A 21,721-nucleotide genomic window follows, 5' to 3' on the forward strand; every position below is an offset into this window, starting at 1 on the left:
TTAAATCTAAAATATGCATTTCTGCATTTTTCCCAATATTTCAGTCAACTGTTTTCCTGTTTCAATCGATTGATTATACCAGAATAGAATATGTTTAGTAAAATCAATCTATTAACTTTGTTTTTGATCGATTAAAAGTATACTGTCCAACACCTTTTGCATCGTAACTTGGTGATCTATTTTATTCAATTACAGGTGGTTTTTAGCTTGCAAAGATAGCCTAAATTTTTAACTAGCTAATTCAACCCCACCCCCTTCTTGGCTTTTCAACCATTTCAAAACTAACAATATCATACTATTTTATGTGATAATTCAAAATAAAAACATTACATAATAGAACTATTGAATCCATCGTTTTATATTTCGAAGGTATAATATTATTTTTGGATTCATAAACACACATTTATTAGGAAACAGGAAAATTCGATACTCGACAGGATAGCAAATGGCCTTCAAGTTTTCCTATAACGCCTTCTTAGATATCCATCTACTGAACATGTCAAAACATTCTTTGGGTTTGTGCGTCGGAGCTATGTGGCCTGCACCCTGAAATTATTGGAGTAAAAAAATAATAGAACATTAAACCAACAAAAATTTACACACACACACACACACATATATATATATATATATATATATATATATATATATATATATATATATATATATATATATATATATATATATATCACTCTCAAGTGCTTTATGCTAGTAGTTACATTTAATGGTGTTGGTAGAAGTGTCTTATAAAGTGCAAAGGTTAGGAGTTTATCTAGTAATGATTGTGACATGCACTATAGTTCATTAATTATGGTTTAAGTAGTGGTTGTATTGAATGCATGTAGTTGAAGGGTCATGTCTAGAGCCTTATAATCAGACCATGTACTTATTTATAGTATACAAAATTGTTTTTCCATAAACTTATTTATCAACAAATTGGCATCAGAGCTTGAGAGCCTGAGTGCCTTTGTGTGTTTGATCGAGATGGCAAACTTAGCTAACAACATGCCCTTGCTAAACTTATCGAAAGGCGTCAGCTATGATAACTAGAGTCTGTAGATGAAGGCTCTCCTTGGTTCCTAGGAAGTATGGGATATGGTCGAAAATGGGCACCAAGAACTCGAAGACAATGAAGAACAGACGATTGCCTAGCTTGATACGTTAAGAGCAATGCAGGTAAAAGATAAAACAACTTTGTATGTGCTACAGTAAGTTGTTGATGAGCCCAGCTTTGAGAAGATAACAAATATTAAATCTTCCTGTGGGATATACTAGAGAAGACATACAAAGGAGATAATCACGTGAAGCAAGTTAGGCTTCAAATTCTCAGAGGCGAGCTTGAAAGCATGAGAATGAAAAAGGTCGAAGGGGTTGCCGAGTACTCTCTCGTGTTGAGACCGTGGTGAATCAACTCGGAAGGAATGAAGAAATACTGCCCACTTGCCGAGTGGTGGAGAAAATCTTAAGGTCGTTAACCGACGACTTTGAGAATATTGTTTGTGCGGTCAAGGAGTCCAAGGACTTGTCAATTTTCAGTGAAGAGCTTCTCGGGTCACTTGAGGCGCATGAGCAACGAAGAAGGAAGAAGAATGAAGAGTCTCTTAATCAAGCACTTCAAGGAAAGGAAACCGTTAAGGAGAAGAGAGTTCCTTATACTCAAAACACTTAAGGTCGTGATGATAGAGGCAAAGATGGATATGAAAAAGGTAAAGACCAAGTCGGTTAACAAAATTGGCATGACCGAGGAAAAGGTAGAGGTCGTGGAGGTAGAGGCCGAGGAAGTCAGTCAAGCTACTCAGGAGTTGAGTGCTTCAAATGTTGGAAGTACAAACATTTCGCAAAGGACTGTCGATCTAAGAGCAAGAAGGAAACAAAATTCCTTTTTGAGGATGCTTAGGAAGAGGGAGTATTGATCATGTCGAGGAGTTTGGGTATCGAGCCAAGTCCAAGTTGTTCTGACAACTTGCTTTGGTACTTTGATACAAGAGGAAGTAGTCACATGTTTAGGGATGAAAATCTTTTTAAGGAGCTCACTAAAGTTAAGGCTGGACATGTTTCGTTTGGAGATGTAAGACCCGAGAAAATTAGTTTATTAAAAAAATAATTAATTAATAAATGCGGGTAGTGAGAGCCTTTATTACATTAAATGTTAATTTGTATGATGTGAAAAAGTACTAGTTCAAATGATTGAGAGTACTTGGTTGTTATGAAAGGACTTGGGTTGGAGTCATATGTATGCCAAATAGTGTGTTATTTTAATTATGCATTCTTTTGATAACATAAGAGATCATGATGAGTGATAATATAATCCTAGAATGATAGGAATTATCATGAAACATGAATTGGTTGAATGGTTGTGCATTGACTTTACAATTGGATGGTTGTGTATTCGAAAGACTCAAGAATTTATGCATAATTGAGCAAGGAATCCAGGTTAGGGGAACTGGACTCCGTGGTTTTATTCGTGTTATTATTTTTTTGAATGATGGTTGATTTATTTGAAGCCTGAACTGTGATAAAATTGTGCAATTTCATGTTTCTGTAAATTTTCCAGAAACCGCCTGGCGGGCCTTCAAAGTTGCCAAGCGACTCATAGCATTTTTTGTGTAAATCTGGGTTCCTATGAGGAACCGCCTGGTAGTGAGTGATGTGCCGCTAGGCGATGCAAGCTGATTAACTAAGTGTTCTAGGTATTCTATGAATGGCCTGGTGGTGATGAAAACCCGCCAGACAACACGAGTAACAATGGCTTGATTTAGGTTTTTTGGGATTTCGGGGGTGTTTTTGATCAATGATGAACGTGGTTTTAATCATGGATTGATTGAGGGAGGAGAATTATTGGGAAATTATAGTGTGTCGAGGGAATTGAATAGAAGTGGTCAAATGTGAAAAATAAAGGGTTTGAGAATTTGGGAATTTTATATTCTAGATCAAATTAATGGGGGAATTTGATAGGATTTTGTGTGTTGGAAGTTTAATGAATGAACTATGAACTTAACCATGGGAATGTAGCTTATTAAGTTGAAAAATTTAAAGAAGCTGGAATTCAAAACTTGTGAAGGTTCGTAGAGGCAAGGAAAATTCTGGATTTTCCAGAATTGCATGAACCGCCTAGCGAACCTTAATTGTTGATAGGCGCCAAACCAGAACAGTGGGGCAATGTGTGTTTGGACACGCAGTGAGGTTTGGGGAATTTAATATGGATTTATTGGAATATTATAAAGAGATTGAAAATTGCTAAATATGAGGTTAAAAAGGATAAGTAAGTCATAAGGTGGGTCAATGAGAGAATGTTAGGTTATGACTTGGTGTTAGCATATTTGGATGTTATAATAGTGTTCCCCAAGTTAATTACACCAGGATTCTGGGTGATGATGAGGCAGAAGATAATTTTAGGAGTTGTGGGTATTATATCGATTCACTTAAGTTGAAAGTGCAATGTAAATATTGGTTAATGGATAGTGGTTATAATATTTGAAATGAAGTGGAGTATAAAGTAGTACTGTAGGTATAAGAGGTATGAATTTAACTATGAGTAAACATGGGTTAGTGAACCTAAATAGAATAAGGACAATTAGTAACAAGTTGAACACATGAGAATTGATGTAATTAACTTGGTAAAGTTCACTATGAGTTTTAGTGTCTAGTTAGAGTGTGCAATCTACCTTGTATGCTTGAAAAACCAGTACTGTACGAGTTACTGGTGTAGCATCTGGCAGCGATTCTGAACCGCCAGGTGGTAGCTTATATTGCAGTGGATCTGGAAGTGTGTGGTGCTTGGTAGAGAGGATTGTCCCGTTAGTTGACACCTGCAGACAGTGGCATCAGAGGCACTTGGCGCCTGGTGACACATGTCCACCGCCAGGCGATCAGGAAACAAGTTTCGCCTAGAGCAGCGCCAGGCGATAATGCGGTGGCAATGTTGGTGATTTGTTTGCTTTAGATGTGCATGGTCTACCAGGCTTTGGTGATACGTTAAAGGTCGGCTTGTTGGATTTTCCTTGAGTTGTGACTCGGAACGTATCCCTTGAGTTGTGGCTCGGGATAGGGGTTAAATGTAACATCTCGACCGGATACTACGGATTTAAATATTAAAATAAAGAAATATAATTAAACTGTATTTAACGAAATATCATTTCCCCAAAAACGTGGGAAATTTTAAAACTTTTATTACCTCAACAATAATCCAAAATCCATAATAATATATACTATTATAATTATCAAAAGTCTAGTAATATCAATGATTACAATTTATTTGAAATCATAAAAACAATATAAAAACTCTGAGAAAATATTTCTCCCAAGTCTAGCCCCGCTCCGGCTCTATGCCTCACCAAACCCACCTGCAACATCATCTACTCACGTATACTGCGTACACGATCATCGCCACACACAAGCAGATAGGGTGAGCTAACAGAAAATACATATATACAATACATTTATATATACAACACAATCACTCCAAAGGAATTCTGTCATTTGATATCATCCCACATGGCCACAATTATGTTAACCGTGTTCTACGTCTTCTGGTGAGTACCTTAAGAATGTGAATTGGGAATATTCCAAGTCATAAAATCAGAATTTTGGAGAGAATTAATCAGGAGCTAAATGCACCTCCAATTTTCATTTTTACACCCCCTTCTATAATTGGGTCATCAAATTCTGAAAAAGAATATTTCTAGAGCTAAATGCACCTCCAATTTTCATTTTTACACCCTCATTCTACAATTGGGTCATCAAATTCGGAAAAGGAATATTTTTGGAGCTAAATTCACCTCTAGTTTTTATTTTTCATACCCATCCTGAAATTGGGTCTTCTAACTTTATTTTGCAGCTATTCTTTTTAGTAATTTGCACCTTAATATCACTTAAACTCCACTAAACCAGATTACACCACGTGGCAATCCTCCAATTACTAAAATAACCACTTAAAGATTGTCACGTCCTCAATCCTCCACTCACTAAAATAACCACTCATGGAATGACACCTTATCACCCTGTCTTTCTTCACACAACCAAAACCCTAACCCTAGTTTTCCTTCTCTCCCACCATCTCCATGCCGCAGCCGCCACCCTCCACGGTAACCACCGCCACGTCCAACCGCAACAACAGCTCGCTGGAACCACAACTCCCCTATGTCGCGCCCACGCTGGAAAACGCAGCCACCATTGGCAGCACCCGCACCAACACACACCAGCACAAGCGCCAACCTACATTGATTGAGCCCGAGTCCATGGAACGCGCACTAGCCCCTGCATTTGCGCATTACGCCGGGGTCGCCATGCCTGCACCATCGTCTTCATTCAGCACGTTGCCGGAGCCACAATTCACGGTCTGCACCTTCATCTTTGCGACAACGTTCATGACAGCACCATGCTTGAACGTGAAGTCGCCACACTCAATCCTTCAATGGTCGCACCACAGTGACCTACAGTCGCCAGCCCTTCCCCCAACCACCATTCTCGCTCGAGAACGCGGACCTGACGCCACTTCTCCACAACAGTCGCAAACCCAACAACACCTTTCGCATCAACTCCCCAGCCACGACGACAACCACCATAATCTTGCTTGAACCACTCACGGCAGCCAAACCCTAATGGGGAGAGAGAGAGAGAGACTACTCTGACACGTGTAAGTCTCTCAACGGACCGTCAAAGAGTTAAAACTGGTCAATTAGTCAACTTTGCACAAGGATTGGTCAACATTGATCAAATTGCCTATTTTACGCTATATATGGCAGGTGGTTCCTCTACAGGAACCCTAAATGGCCTAGAAAAGGAAAGAATCGTATGACGACAGTTCATCACCGGCCAGACAGTTTCTGGAAGTTTCCAGAAACACTAACTTATTGGAATAAAATCTTAAGCATAATCATACTAAATTCAGCATGCCAATAAGACTTAATTGTAAAATTAACGAGTGAAATTACTATATTTAGCATGCCAATCAAACTTAAAATAAAATTAACGCGTAAAGCTACCCTAATCTGGATTCCTTCGCTTAAAGTTGAGGTTCTTGGTTTCTACTTTGATTAAAAAGGACGCCCCTTGTTTTCCCACATTAGCTCTCCTTCGCACTATGGACTATTTTTTGCAGCCTCCCTTGGCTGCTCATTCATCTAGGGTTTTCTCTACCCTTTCACCTCATGCCAAAACTAATTTTTAGCAAAAAGGAAGTTTAGTTTAGAGTTACCAAGGTTCGAACCCATAAGCATGCCAATGCCAACTCAATGCACAACCATTCAACCAATTCATGTTCCGTGATAATTTTTAATCATTTAAGAATATACTGTCACGCCCCATAACCAAAATATTATATAAAACAATTTACATAATTAAAATAATTATAATTTAAACAATACATAAATGACATACCTAGGACTTGAACCCAAGTCCTATCACATGACCAAGTACTCTCAACCATTTAAGCTAGTACTTTTCCATATCATACTTGTAAGAATTAAATGTCATAAAGGCTCCCACTGCCCGCATTTATTAATTAATTAATTATTTAATTAATTAAATTTAGCGGATCTTACATTAAACACGTGGAATTCCTTAAGTTGTGGCTCAGAATCACATCTCTTGAGTTGTGGCTTGGGATGGTGGATGAACACGAGGAACTCTTGAGTTGTGGCTCAGGTTGGCGAGTGTTACTGGTGTGAGTGTGCGAGTTGTGGATCGTACGAATGAATCTAGATAGATTGCCTTCCTCAATAGTTAGCTGACGAGTTTGGTAGTCTTGGGACGTTATGAACTATGTTCATATTGGAAACTCCACCTGGCGTTACGGAGTATGGTCCGTAGCAGCTTTTCTGCACGTGTTCTATAAGTTGTGGCTTGTAGGTGTGGCAGCAAGACATCTTGAGGTATCCATCTAAAGACGTAAATCATGGATGACATGGTGGTGGCCATATGATATGGAATCAAAGGATATTATTCCTTTGATGTAATTGTGTTAATATATTTGAATTATATATGTGTTTTATACTATTAGCTCACCCTATCTGCTTGTGTTTGGAGATGATCGTGTGTACGCGGTACACGGGAGCAGATTATATTGTAGGTGGATACGGTGAGGCATAGAGCGTGGGCTATATCTAGAAAATTTTCTACAAAGTTATTATTTTATGAAATTTAAAGACTTGTAATCATTGGAGTATTGGACTTAACTTTTGTATTTTGAGTTTTTTATGAATTATGGATTTGAGGTATGTTTTGATGAAATAAATGTTTTAGATTTCTCGCATTTTTGGAAAATGAAATTGTAATAAATGATGTTTACTTTTTATTGCCATTTTATTTTATGTAAATTCATAATATCTGACCGGATGTTACAGGAGATGCATTCAAGTAGTGATAAAAGGTTAAGGTACAATCTGGTACTTGCAGAAGAATAGCCTAATTGGAGAAATCAGATATGTGTACTATGTACCCAATCTCAAGAGCAATATATTGAGCATGGGGATAAAGCTATAATGTTGCATTTTCAGTTTGGCCATTTGCATTTTGGTGGGCTAACCGAGTTTGTTAAGAAAGGGATGGTGCGGGTACTCCCGAGTATGAAGTTTATAAAAAAAAAATTATGAGGAATGTGTGCTTGGGAAGCATCTGAGGACCTCATACCAAGGACTATCGAGTACCGCACAAAGGAACAACTTGGATTGGTTCACATAGATCTTTGTGGATCGATTACACTCGAGTCTTTCAATGGGAAAAGGTATTTTATCTCCTTCATAAATTATTTTTTAAGAAAAACTTGAGTGTATTTTTAAAAGGAGAAATTTGACTTGTTCGAAGTGTTTAAAATGTTCAAAGCAATGGTTTAGAAAGAGATGGACATGTTTATCAAATTTGTTAGGTCTGACTGAGGAGGCGAATTCATTTCATCTAAGCTCATGAAGTATTGTGAGGAACAAGGGATAAAGAGATTTATAACAACACCATAGTCACCCCAACAAAATAGAGTTATCGAAAGGAAGAATCGAACCATCCTTGATATGGTTTGAAGAATGTTGAGAAGCAAGAACATGTAAGGAGTTAGGTGCAGAAATAACGCAATGTGTCATCTATGTGCAAATTAGGTGCCCACATGTTAAGTTTGTTAAATGAGAAGACACCGCAAGAAGTCTTGAATGGGAGGAAGCCAAATGTGTCTCATCTTAAAGTTTTTAGGACCATTGCTTATGGCTGTGTTCCAACTCAACAAAGGACCATCCTTGAAGATAAAAGCAAGAAGTACGCGTTTATTGGGTATAATGAAAAAACTAAGGCCTATAGGTTGTTCAACCCAATAACAAAGAAGTTCATTATGAACTGAGATGTTCAAATTGATTAAGAGAGTGAGTGGAACTAGAACAACTCGGAGGAGGAGTCTGCTAGAAGTAGAAGCTCGAAAGTTGATACACCACCTACCATGAGAGATCATGAAATTTTTAATAAAGAAGATGAACCTCTATAACCTATAGTAAGAAGTTTGCAAGACATATACAAATCCATTGACGAAGTGCACATTGTATGTTTCTTAGCACATTTATAAAACTTGAGCTTTGAGGAGGTCGTGTAAGACAAGAAGTGGCAAAAGGCAATGGATGAGGATATTGGGGCAATTGAACGCAACAACACGTGGGAGCTAACCAATTTGCCTAAAGGAGCTAAGCCTATTGTCGTAAAGTAGGTGTATAAGAAGAAGATAAATGTTGAAGGAGAAGTTTAGTGATATTAATCTCGATTCATTGTGAAGGGATACAAATAGAAGGAAGGAATAGACTATGATAAAGTATTCGCCCTAATGACAAGGATGCAAACAATTAGGCTATTGTTTTCTTAGTAGCTTAACACAAATGGACAATCTTGCAAATGAATGTGAAGTCGACATTTCTAGATAGAGTCTTGGAGGAGGAAGTATACATAGAGCAACCACTCAGATACATGCAAAGAGGCAAAGAGGAGAAAGTGTTGATCTTGAAGAAGGCACTTTATGGTTTCAAGCAAGCTCCACAAGCATGGAATGAAAGAATTGGCACTTGTAAGACCCACTATTTTTAATTAATTAAATAAATAAGAAGTTAATTAAATGAGAGTAGTGGAAGCCTTTATGGCAATTAATGCTAACCTTCATAATGTGGAAAAGTACTAGCTTAATTGGTTGAGAGTACTTTATTGTGTGAGAGGGCTTGGGTTCAAGTCCTATGTATGCCAATTGTGTGTTATTTAATTTTATTATTTTCTGATGATGTGTTTGGAGCGTGATGAGTAAGTAGATAGTTTTAGATGCATAAATATTGGCATGAAATATGACATGGTTGAGTTGGTTGTGCACTTAAATTGGTATTGTGTGGTGATGGGTTCAAACCTTGGCTTGAACAAAACAACTTGCTTTTTGTTAAAACTATATTTTTGGTACGAATGTAAAGAGGCCTAGAAAACCTAGGAGGCAGCCAAGGTGTGCTATAAAAACAAATCTTAATGAGCCTTGAAAGTTAATTAAAACCAATTTTAATGTTAATTTCGTTTTTGAACAATAAACTCCCATTAAGGGTTTGAGTAATTGGCCAAGTGAGTGGAAAGGCAGTGGGAGAAGGAGGTTTTCGTGTAGACTGGGTAAGAGAGAGTTTCTGAGCATAAAAGAGACCCTAAAGACAGTGGGGGAAGCTGATTGGGTGGAAGCAAGGGCTTGGAATCAAATTGGAATTCATAGAAGGATCTTAAAAGAGCAATTGCGTGAGAAAATTCAGGTTAGGGGAGTTCCTATTCGATGTTTTAATCTTTCTTGTATGGATATGTTTTATAGAAAATGATTGAAACGCATGAACTCTTTATTCTCGGACTTTTTCACGTTTATGGATTTTTCCCAAAAACTGCCTGCGGCGCATGAGCTGCCGCCAGGCGACACATGTGGTTGCAACCTAGTTTTCTGGGTTTCCCTGTGAATCGCCTGGCGGCTGAGGATGACCCGTCAGGCGACATATGCGACATTGTTATTTTTTCTGTTTTTGGTTGGTTTGATAGTGGTGTTGGGATGCTTATATGGGATTTATATTTTATGTATATAACTGGCATGATGCATTATGAATTGCAGTTATTATTTGGTGGAAATTGCATGGATTCCTAAATGAATTTGGGGAATTAGGGTTCTTGTTGGGGTGGTGATGAATAAGCACTAGTTCTGTCAATGATTGACACGCCGATGTTATAGAAAAGTGAACCAAGCATGAGTACTGTGGTTGGGGGTGTTTGGAGGGTCGTGAAGGGTGTAGGAGTGATTTGTCAGAACCCAGATTGCTAAGCATCGCCTGGCAAAGCCTAGACTGCCCCGCCAAGCGACACCTCAGTGCAGTAGGATACCCTGAGTTTTATTTGTGATCTGCGATATTGGGTGATGTACTGGTAAAGTCATAAGTGTATGATTAAAATTGAGCAAGTAGAAGAATATGGCATAATAAGCACGAAAGGAGATTAAAATAAGTAAAAGTTGTGATGTGCGATGTGGGGTAGTGGTTGTCTTTAAATGTTTGGCTGCGTGTGATAAGCTATAATTCAGATTGTATGTTAATTGGACAATAAGCGTGAGATTGATTTATATGATATGGTATGGTTGGTGCATTTTTCTAGACACGGTCCTTGTGGTGGTGGTCATATTATTAAAGTACATGTGTAATATTGTCTCAAATGTGGTGGCATGAGTTATATAAATATTAGACGGTATGAATATAAGACTTGGAGTCTGTTGAGTGCATGTGGCATGTTTAAAGTAGTAAATGAAGGAGAGAATGTGGCATGATAATAGCTGAGTTGATGGCATGATTGAATATGTGCATGGTGATTTAGTTATAGAACTTGAATTGGATATCATACTTGTGCTATACTTTTGTGTATTGTATGATTTGGGGGTCCCTTGGAACCTGTTTTAAGTGCCAAAAACCAATAGCATTGCGCTACTAGTATGGCGCCTGGCGGCATGTAGCGAGCCGCCAGGCGGTAGGGTCACAAATAGTGGTGGTCACTGTGCGCGCAGGGTGCCTAGTGACAGGGTTGGTTGAGCCAGGCGAAATGGTGAAGCAAAAGGCCTAGAAGGTGTTTGGCGCTTGGCGGCGCGAGATGGGTGCGCCAGATGGTGACGGGACAGTGAGGCTACTATTTGGCGCTTCGCGCTTGGCAATGTGAGATGCCCGCCAGGCAGTCTAGAACCAGATTTCGCCTAGCAGCGTGAGATGCGCGCCAGGCGGTTTTGGTGCAGTGTTGGTGCGTGAGGAGGATTTCTACACAACTTTAGGTGATGTTCATGATGTGATGCTTTGGCTAGGAGCCTAGTTACGAGTGTAACTTGTATTGGCAAACACGTGGCCACTCTAGGTTGTAGCCTAGTGGTTTAGGAAGTCCAGTGGAGTGTGCGAGTTGTGGCTCGTACGGCAAGGTTTCAGATGATTACCCTTTTCAATGCATTTGATAGAGTTTTTGGTAGTCTGGGAACAACTACGAACTTAGGTTCATTTTAGAGAACTCCACTTGGTGTCGCGGTGAAATGCCGTGGCAAAGTTATTCCCACGTGTGGACTATTAGGTGGTGGCTTGTAGTCGAAAGGGCGAGTAGACACTCGTGCAGCAAAGATTGATCATTGATCTCACCTAAAGGGTATATAAATTATAAACGTCTAATGCAAGTGTTTGAAGTGAGGAACTAAGGAAAAAGGGAAAACTACTAACCCGGGTTATAATATTGAGATGATGTATTTATTATGATATTTGTTTGGTTTATGTAAATGAGCTCACCCTATCTGTGTGTGTTTAGCGATGATCATGTGACTTGTTACATGGGAGCATATGTTGATGCAGGTGAGCATGCAGATGCGTAGAGACGGAGTGGGGATTGGGGATCACTATGGGATAGTTTACTAAATTTTATTATGGGTTTTCTTTTGTAACAATTGTTTTGGATGATTTGGTTTTGTAATAACTAAACACTGCGATTTTATTTACTATTGAAGCGGCGTTTGAAGTTTTAATTTTCCCGCATTTTGGGAAATTCTTGAAAATAAATGAGGTTGTTTTATTCAATTTATTTTGTTTTATTTTTAATAATTAATTTTCGACTAGGACGTTACAACACTTACTTCAAAAAGAATGGGTATGAGTAGTGTCCTTATGAACATGCTCTATGCATAAAGAAGAATGAAGAATGTGTGATGTTTGTTGCCTTGTATATTGAGACCTTATCTTCATGGGGAATAAGACTAGCAGATTGAAGGGTTTAAAAAAGTGATGAAGAAGGAGTTAAAGATGATTGGCTTGGCACTTATGAAGTATTTTCTTGGTTTGGAACTTGTTCAAGGAGAGGAAGGCATCTTTGTATCCCAGGAAATGTATGATGTGGAGGTCTTAAGAAGTTTAAGACAATAAGTTGCAACTGGGTTTCCACCCCTATGGAACCTGATAAAAACTTTCTAAGTATGCAAATAGAGACCTAGTTTAGGCGAGTAAATACTGAAGTTTGATTGGAAGTCTCATGTATCTTAAAAGTACTAGATTAGATTTAATGCTAAGTGTTGGAATATCAAGTCGGTATATGGAGGAGTCAAAGTATAGTCATTGGAAGGCACTAAAGTGAATTTTAAGGTATGTGAGAGGAACAATGTCTCTTGACCTAATGTATACTAGGACAGATAATTACTGACTAGTTTCTTACTCGGACAATGATTAGTGTGGAGATGTTGGTAATCGGAAAAGCACCTCTAGATATGTATTCTTCATGGGAAACAAAGTGTTCACCTGACTTTCGAAGAAATAAGTCATTTTAACACTGTCAACTATGAAGTCGATCACGTTGCAACATCCTAGAGTGTTTGTCATGCAGTTTAGCTTAGAAACCTTTTAAGAATACTGGAGATGAATCAAGAAAAAGGTATTGTCATTCAATTTAATAACAAGTAGGCCATTGAATTGGCGAAAAACCTAGTTAATCATGGGAGAAGCAAGCATATTGATGTTTGATTTCACTTCATCGGAGAATAAGTGAAAAAAGGAAATGTGGAGTTAGAGCACATCGCAAGCTGAGCACAAGTTGTAAATATGTCCATGAAGCCACTATCGACCACTCTATTCGAGAACAACAGGAGGATGCTTGGAATGAAGGATAAGAAAAACATTTAAGTTTATGAGGGGTTTATTGGGTAAACTTAAATGTTAGTAACTACCTTTAGTGGTTTCGGTAAAAGTGTCTTAGAAAGTTCAAAGGTCAAAAGTGCATCTAGTAATGATTGTAGAATGCACTAGGAGTTCATTGATTATGGTTTAAGTAGTGGTTGTATTGAATACATGTAGTTGAAGGACCATGTCTAAAGCCCTATAAATTGACCATGTATTGCTCATTGTAAAACACAAGTTATAGTATACATAATTGTTTTTCTAGACACTTGTTTGTCAACACATGTAATAATGAATTAGAGTTTCTTACTGAAATTGTGGGTAAGATGTTTGTATCAATGACATGTGGACTTAATCATTCAAAATTACCTGGCTCAAATAATATCTAATAAATTTAATATCAAATTCAACTATATTATATTATTTATATGGGTGTACCATTCAAAGTTACCTAGCTCAAATAAGATATGATAAATTTAATATCAAACTCAGCTATATTCCATTATTTGTGTGTGTGTGTGTGTGTGTGTGAAGGAGAATGAGATACTTGCCTTCACAGTTGCAAATGTCATTTGATTAGAGTAAGTCCTTGTGTATCTACATGTAGGAAACACAAACATTAAGAGTATAACTCAATATTTGTTGCATATAACTACAATTAGTGGAATACTATCCACATTCTTGGTCTATGTGGTATTGTTGGAAGACAATAACCTAATAGACAAGGTTCAAATTATTGTAAGAAAAAGATAAAGTTAGCAAACTACCCTGCAACTTGGCCATTTGAATTCCATGGCCTCCAATCATCAACAATAGAGTAGTTTAATGATCTCATCCATTCTTGAGTTCCCAAGAAAGGAAATACCATGTCATGATCGCCACTGTTATTTATCATAAGAAATCTGAGTTATAGTTAATTTGTTGTATAATTTTACCTTATGCAATACATAAGAGCGTAGAGAAGGAACATTGACCTATATATTAGTGAACGATAGCCTTTTCTACTAAGATTTGCATGATATTCAACACTACTCGAGATATCGTACTTGAAACGTCTATCACGATGACATTTAATCCATGTTCCTATACTTCCCTACAACACATGTATGTGTAATTTTTTTATAATGTAGCATTATTAGGTGCTAACAAAGTGTGTGAAGGAAAACCATTATGAACTCACCTTGTGAATATGAAGTGCGGTTCGAACATTATCATCATTTGTCCAATAATCAGATAGGAAATCCGTATAAGTCTAATGGTGGAAAGGAATCAAACATCAGTGTGCAAATACATAGAAAGGAAAAAGTAATTAGAGAATATTTTTATCATTCAATTAAGGCATAAACATTACTGGACATGTTACGACTAGTAATTTGAGATCAGTTTTCAAGAAGTTCTTTCTAGGGAATTTCTCAATTAGGGATCTTCTTAAAGGAGGTTGGTTCTCATCCTTCTCACACCATGGCTCCAAAATATTGTATTCAAAAATTCCTGATACAAGCTGTGACAATTGTTAAATTGGATACAATTTTCTAAGAGTTACAAGAAAACAAAAGTCTAGAAACATAGATTCTACTAGAACCATATAAATCTAGAAATTGCAACTATATGTCTAGATAGTTTTGAAATTTAGGAAAAACTAAAATAATCTTGAAAAATATAAAAGTGAATCATCCATCATATATAAAATAGTAAAAGATGTGAAAAGTAATATAAATTTATCCATATTGTCTTCAATATTTGAAGTTGCTACCTACATCCTACATTTAGTAAATTGTTACTAAAGCAATCTTATAATTTATCATAACAAAATAATTTGCCTTTTCTATAGGATATTAATAGGATATAGATATCTTGCCCAACTATGTCAAAGTTCCTAATATTTCATAGTATTTTCAAAAAAATTCCTTAACCATGATCAATACAAATTTTCCTTCATCGATACCCGTTGATATTTTTATTAAAAAATTATATTTATTAAAACATTAAATGAAGACATTTTTTATTCTCAAAACTTATGGGAGATTATTGAACATGGCTTCATTACTAATACAAATAATTTTACACTAATAACTACTTAGAGGAATGAGTTGAAGAAAAATAACCATAAATACTTAAGAATCTTTTATTTTTACAAAAAAAGAAGTGATAGATGCAATGTTTTTAAGAATAATGGATAACACAAGTGATAAAAAAGCTTGAAATACAATTCAAGAAGAATTTTTAGGAAGTATAAAGGTACTCTTCATTAAACTTCAAACTCTAAAACATGAGTGTGAGTTAATAAATTGAAAAAGTCTACTACCACTAAAAACTAATATTCTAGAATTAAAGAAATACTTATTCAAATGAAAGCACATGTGAAAAATATACATGATAAGAAAGTTGTGGAAATATTATGATTTTTATCCCTTGTAAAAGTGAAGCAATTGTGATAATGATAGAAGTAAATTAAGGATATGTCCACCTTATTAGCGATAAACCAAATAGGCTCCCTTAAAGTATATGAGCAAAGACAGGAAAGGTACAACAAAGAGGCTATTGAAGATGTTTACCAATCAAAGCTTAAATCACAATCTTAGAAACAACAATAATTCTAAACTTCTCAAACTCCAATCAAGACAAATATTTGACATCTGCAAAAAGTTAAGTCACTTGGAAAGGGATTGTTAGGATCACAGAGAAACTCAACGTTATTACTACAACAAATTTAGACACGTGGAAAAGAATTGTTGCAACAAAAACAAGAATTAAGAAAATTTCATCAAAGAGAATCATTGTCAACAACATATTTTTTATGCTACATGAGATTTAACCGAATAAAGAAGTGAAAGTTGGTACTCTGATCACGAATTCAGTAATCAAATTACCAAATTCATGAGCATATTTAAAAATATTGATGACTCTATCAAAATGAAAGTTCAATTGAAGAATGGTGCTTTAATGGAGTCAAAACGTAAAACCATTGTTGTTATGGAGACAAAGAAAGGTACAAGACTCATCAAAGAAGTCTTTCTAGTTCCAAATGTTAAAAAAGAATCTCTTGAGCATTATCCAATGATGGAGAAATCTTACACTTTCCACTTTAATGAGGACACATGTGTAAGATATGATAATAGAATATGAGGGATAAGTGAAGTTAAAATGGAGAAAAGAAACATAAGCTTTTGTTGATATTTTCATGAAAATCCAATTTGATGATTCATAACTTTGGTCATGTCAACACCTAAATTTTGAAGTTATTAGACATGATGAGAGGTTTACCATATAAATTTCCTAATCTAGTACAAACCTCAAGAAGAACTTTAAGGATAGATAGAAGATATTGTTACACCTCCTTTACCGACACAACTAAATTCTTCACCAAGGTCTAAATGAATATGATCCCTTGGTGAATACATGTAAAAAAAATATGGAAATGCTTGAGCCAATATGTTATTAAGAAGCAAGAAAGCAAGAAAAGTGGATCAAGGAAACAAAGGAAGAAATTAAAATCATCAAAAAGAATAACACTTGGGAACTCATAGATTGCTTGTATGAGAAAGATGTTAGTAGACTTAAATGGTTTACAATCCTTATGGTACCATACAGAAGACAAAAAAAAGACTACTTATTATAGAATCGTACAATAAAATGATGTTGATTACATCAACAATTGCTTTTCTGGATACAATTAAAGCTTTAACATATCCAACAACACAAAAGGACTAATGTATAATCTTAATGGGTTTCAAATAAGCCTTTGTAAATGGTTTTCTTATATAAGAAATATATGTGAAGAAAACACAAGGATTTAAATGAAATGGTATTACATCTAAAGTGATAAGGTTACAAAAAAATGTATATGCCTTCAAGAAAGCTCCTTGATCATGGTACACAAAAATTGATGAATGCATTATCAATCAAGGATTCAGAAGGAGAAAAAGTGGGCCAAATATATATATATATATATATATATATATATATATATATATATTAAGACGTAAGGTAAATATGATGCTCTTATTATATCTTTATATGTAGATCTTATCTACACAAAAAAACAATATGATAATGGAACTTAGCAAAAATGATGAAAACATATAAGATGATCAACCTTGGCTAGTTGAATTACTTCCTCGACATAGGTAGGTAAGACAACAAAAAGAAGAAATGTTTACCTCTAAAAAGAAATATATTAAGACTTCACTAAAGTAATTTAAGATGTATAGTGAAAAATTATTGTTACTCCACTAGTGACAAATGAGAAGATACAAAATGATGATGGAGTACAAGAAGTTGATGCATCGTGATACAAGTTACACTAATAGTGATTGGTTGACATGAAGAGTAGATTGGGTTATACCTTCTCACTTGAGTTGGGATTTTTTTTTTTCATGAGCATAAAAAAAATCAACAACTGAAACATATACATGACAATTGTAAAAACTATAAGTGAAGCAACAAGACGTAGAAGAATATACTTGAAGAAATGGAAGAACAACCAGATGACTTTACTATCATCTATTGTGATAGAAGAATATACTTATTAAATATACTTATGAAATATCACTTCATCAAAGAGGTATAACCAAATAAGCAAATTCAACTTGAGTACTACAAGACAAAAGATCAAGTTTTGAAAACATATTCACCAGGACCCAATGTCAATTTAAACAACTATAATTTATGTTTGAAATTATGCTAGAAAGACAAGTAATAGATAAAACCTGAAATTGTAACAATAAGATAATTCTAAAAAGTTAAGAAAATATAAAATCATCTAGAAGACTGTAGAATTAGTGGTTCAAGCATATAAATAGGAAAAGCCACTTAGTGTAACATACATGAAAGATCAACATATACACCTCCACATTATTCATCGTTTCCAAAATTATCTTATATAACTTATACCTTCTACATTGCTACTCACTCAACTAAACATGTCTAACATAACAACTACCTTTTTTGTTTCTCTTAAAATTCTGACAAAAATAACAATTGACCTTATGGTTTCTTATTATTCCACTAGAAATTCTAGTCACTAAAATTTCATAAGAAAATAAGGGCAAGAAAAAAATAGGGAATGCATACCTTATTGAATGATTCCATATCTCTGTAGCATAATATATTTTCGGGGTCCACATTGATGTAGTTTCCTTTACAATTCTTTTGTAATGACTATTCATAAATTAAGAGAGTTCCTTAGTCTTTGATTTTTTTTTTTGTTTATTAAGTACAATCCTTAAAAATAAAAATTCATGAATTAAAATAAAATAAAATCACCTCATATAATTCATCAGAAATAAGTGCCATTCCATGAGCAAAGGGGATTGCATAGTTTGGCTCCCTTCTCGTTGTGAATGGATTCCCCAAAATGTATCCCTAAAGAAAAAACACTTCATTATCAGTAAAAGAGTTCTTATATAAAAATTCATGTGATGTCAACTTTTATTATTACAAAATAAATAAAACGTTTTTCATTTGTTATGCAATTATATTTCTAGCTTTTGCAAAAGAATCTTATTTTGAACTTCTTCACGTTGCATTCTACTATATTACCACAAAGAATACCATATTAAATAGATCATGCATAGAATTTTGTTATTATAAAAAGAAAAGTTATTGAAAATATATATATATATATATATATATATATATATATATATATATATATATATATATATATATATATAAAGTTGTATTTAGTTTATTTGACATATTGTATTGAAAAATGAGTGATATTAATTTCTTTTTCCCGTTAATATTTTCTCTTTGTGGATAGCATCGTACTTAAGTTAATCCATACATTTTCTCATTCATTCCTTTATAACATTTGTTATCCTAATATTGTTGATTCTAAGAATTGTTTATTTTGATCTCAAGCTTGTTTCATTTAACTAAATTTTCTTTTTCCGGTAATCTTAGAGTGAGAAAAAAAGTTCTTTTTATTTATTTCTCCTCTTTTGTAACTACAGGATATAGTATATTTTTTTTATTAATATCCAAATCATTAAATCTCTTCCAAACAAGCTTTGACTTATTGAACTTGGTCTATTTTTGTGATCATTAAAGCTAAAATTAAAACTTCCTTGTAAAATATTGTATTATTTTTGTATTCAAAATATTATACCATTAATCATGGTAATTTTAATAAAGATATTTTAATTTTAATAAAGATATTTTACGTTGTGTATTTCAATATTTTAAGATGTTTGTCTTATAGAATTTAAAAAAAATATGTTATACTAAAGTTAATGTTATTCTTATAAAAGAATTATTGAACTTGCCATTTGAAAACATTGTTTGTCACATGAAACTAAATAAGAGGAAAAAACATACTACCGTTTTTATTAGTGTTTTCTTTTTAAAATCATTCTTTTTAATATTTTTTATATCTTGTTATTGTTGACTATGAAGATTTTTTTATATACTACTTTGAATCTCCATTTCGGTTTAACTTTTCCTAGTTCCATTGTAATGAGATAAGTTCTTAATTGTTCTCATGACACTAAAAAAATTATCAAATAGAAATCAATTTTAGATACAAAGCATAATTAATCATTATATTAACCAACATAGATATCATTTTATCAACTAAAAAATTATTGATATATAAAATAATTTTTATTATAAATAAAAAATTATAATTAATTTGTTAATTAAAATTTAAATTAGTTGTAACATTACTTATTGAAGTTTTAACTAGTAAGAAATTAATATTTAAATTAGTTTTTAATTTAAAATTATAGATAATTTAAATCAATAATATTAAGTAGTTAAAATATTGGTAGGTAATATTAGATATTAATTTAGACTTTCATTCATAAATTAATTATAATATTTTATTCATCATGGAGACTATTTTAGATAAAAGAATAGTTTATAAAATCATATCTAACTAATTATTTTGGTTTCTAAAATGAATTCATTATTATTTAATTATTCAACAACTCCATACAAAATACATACATTTTCCTTTCATTAATTATCCATGAACATACAGTAAAACTCAAATTTAAAACATGTAGCATAAAACAATACTTTAAAATGCTAACCTGGAGATTTATCCTTGGTTGAAACCCCTTTTCATTTCCTGAAAGTAATGAATTTTGCTAATTGATATACTTTCAACGAAACTATAGCAATTAACGTGATGATATGATTTACATTCCAGCCCTCACCAATTATAACGGTCTAATGATGGTTAATGTGTGGTTCTAATTTTTTTTTTAATTATTTATAAACTTTTTACCTTGTGCAATTTCTTGAACAATTGCTGGAAGGGGAATGCCAGAGTATGAATCACCACCAATGTAAACTTCATTCGACAAAAAATTTGGATGATCAATTAACCACTACAAAAAATGAAGCATGACTGTTATTGACTGACAAATGTAGATGCAAACACAACTAAAAACAAAAGAAAAATAAAGTATTGTGAAATAAAGAAATAAAATTTGGATGAATAGCACCTTTCTTAAAAATTGATGGCCTTGACTAGCTAACACCGTGTCACTACTTTGAGCAGCAAGTTCCGTTCTGGCATAAGTAAAGCCTGTGAAAACAGGCAAGTCCACAAATATAATGCTACTAACCTATCAAGAGGAAAAAAAGTATAAGGAAAAATGCATTTGAAATTGTGTGTGCGCGCGCGTGAGAAGCAATGGATGTAGATTTATAGCACCTTGGTCCATGATTGATTCCTGAAGATCAAATTGGGTGCGGTCCCATTGTATTCCTCCCGTTTCAATGCTAAGGAAACATAGCAATGCCTCTTTCTATGCTCAAAACAAAATATAAAAAAACATACCTATTTCAAGAAAAAATCCACTTAAGGAGGAACAACCAGGACCACCGCTAAGCCAAAGCAAGAGAGGATCTTCCTTGGGGTTGTTGTCTGATTGAATGAAGTAGTAAAATGTCTGCACATCCTCTGATTCTCCCACTCCCACGTACCTTTCATCAATTGCTTTCAATCTCATAATTAAAACCATATTGGGTTGGTAGATAGCAAAAAGAGTTTAAAACTTACCCAGTTTCAAGAACAAAAGGAAGAGGTCCCTCGAATCCTGGAAGGAACTTCACTCTGGAGGCAGAAGATGCAGGTTGAAAGGAATAGTGCGATAAAAGAAGTAGGGAAAGTAGAAGTCCATAGTGAACCAGATCTGAAGAAATGAAACGTAAATTCAACTTTCCCATTTTGATGCTCTTATCTCAGCCTTTTCTCTTCACTTTTACAACTGGAACTAGCTTCTTCTGTTTTCCTGGTGACCCGTGGATTGAATAAGGCAGACAATGAAATTATGTGCCCATTAATTACCATCGGTATCTTCTTCCTAAAATTTTAGTCTACAAGATTTTTTTATTTACCATGGTGGTACGTTTGGTGTATTAATTTCTGTAGAAGGAGACAGGGTACGTTTGGTAATTGGTGCACCAAATCAGTCACTTCAGATATTATTTGGACATCTATATGGACTTTTATGATAAGATTTATTATTCGATATTTTGATTTTGTGGATTTATTTTTAATTCATCATTTTAATAATCTTTTAATTATTTATTTTAATTTTTTGTAATAGTACAATGTGATG

At 34.4% G+C, this 21,721-nt stretch overlaps 1 protein-coding gene across 10 annotated transcripts; it reads right to left on the bottom strand.

The window, feature by feature from the left end:
- Positions 1 to 273: 273 nt before the first annotated feature.
- LOC114162554 (serine carboxypeptidase-like 11) lies at positions 274 to 21,455 on the bottom strand. 10 transcript variants are annotated; one of them, XM_028046477.1, is made up of 13 exons: positions 21,160 to 21,455; positions 20,938 to 21,083; positions 20,600 to 20,682; positions 20,380 to 20,482; positions 20,183 to 20,220; positions 18,411 to 18,509; positions 18,219 to 18,305; positions 14,497 to 14,646; positions 14,326 to 14,397; positions 14,120 to 14,238; positions 13,913 to 14,026; positions 13,697 to 13,742; positions 274 to 546 (listed from the first exon to the last, which is right to left on the bottom strand). In XM_028046477.1, the coding sequence occupies exons 1-13, from the start codon at positions 21,324 to 21,326 to the stop codon at positions 463 to 465; spliced, it is 1,308 nt and encodes a 435-aa protein (XP_027902278.1). In that variant the 5' UTR covers positions 21,327 to 21,455; the 3' UTR covers positions 274 to 462. The 10 variants fall into 10 exon arrangements, 5 of the variants coding, with proteins under 5 accessions (XP_027902278.1, XP_027902280.1, XP_027902282.1 ...); XM_028046479.1 differs by having other exon boundaries at positions 20,812 to 21,083; positions 21,160 to 21,292; XM_028046481.1 differs by having other exon boundaries at positions 20,600 to 20,722; positions 20,812 to 21,083; positions 21,160 to 21,292.
- Positions 21,456 to 21,721: the final 266 nt, after the last annotated feature.

This window comes from Vigna unguiculata, chromosome 9 (genome assembly GCF_004118075.2).
Source record: "Vigna unguiculata cultivar IT97K-499-35 chromosome 9, ASM411807v1, whole genome shotgun sequence".
In the NCBI taxonomy this organism is placed as follows: domain Eukaryota; kingdom Viridiplantae; phylum Streptophyta; class Magnoliopsida; order Fabales; family Fabaceae; genus Vigna; species Vigna unguiculata.

Bases quoted from the DNA above. Each gene is read 5' to 3' on its own strand.
- LOC114162554 (XM_028046477.1), bottom strand. From the start codon at position 21,326: ATGGGAAAGTTGAATTTACGTTTCATTTCTTCAGATCTGGTTCACTAT. The intron at 18,306-18,410 runs GTGATTTTATTT...ATTTATGAATAG, and splicing joins TTTCTGATGAATTATATGAG to TCATTACAAAAGAATTGTAA. The intron at 547-13,696 runs GCAAGTATCTCA...CAATAATTTCAG, and splicing joins TGACATTTGCAACTGTGAAG to GGTGCAGGCCACATAGCTCC.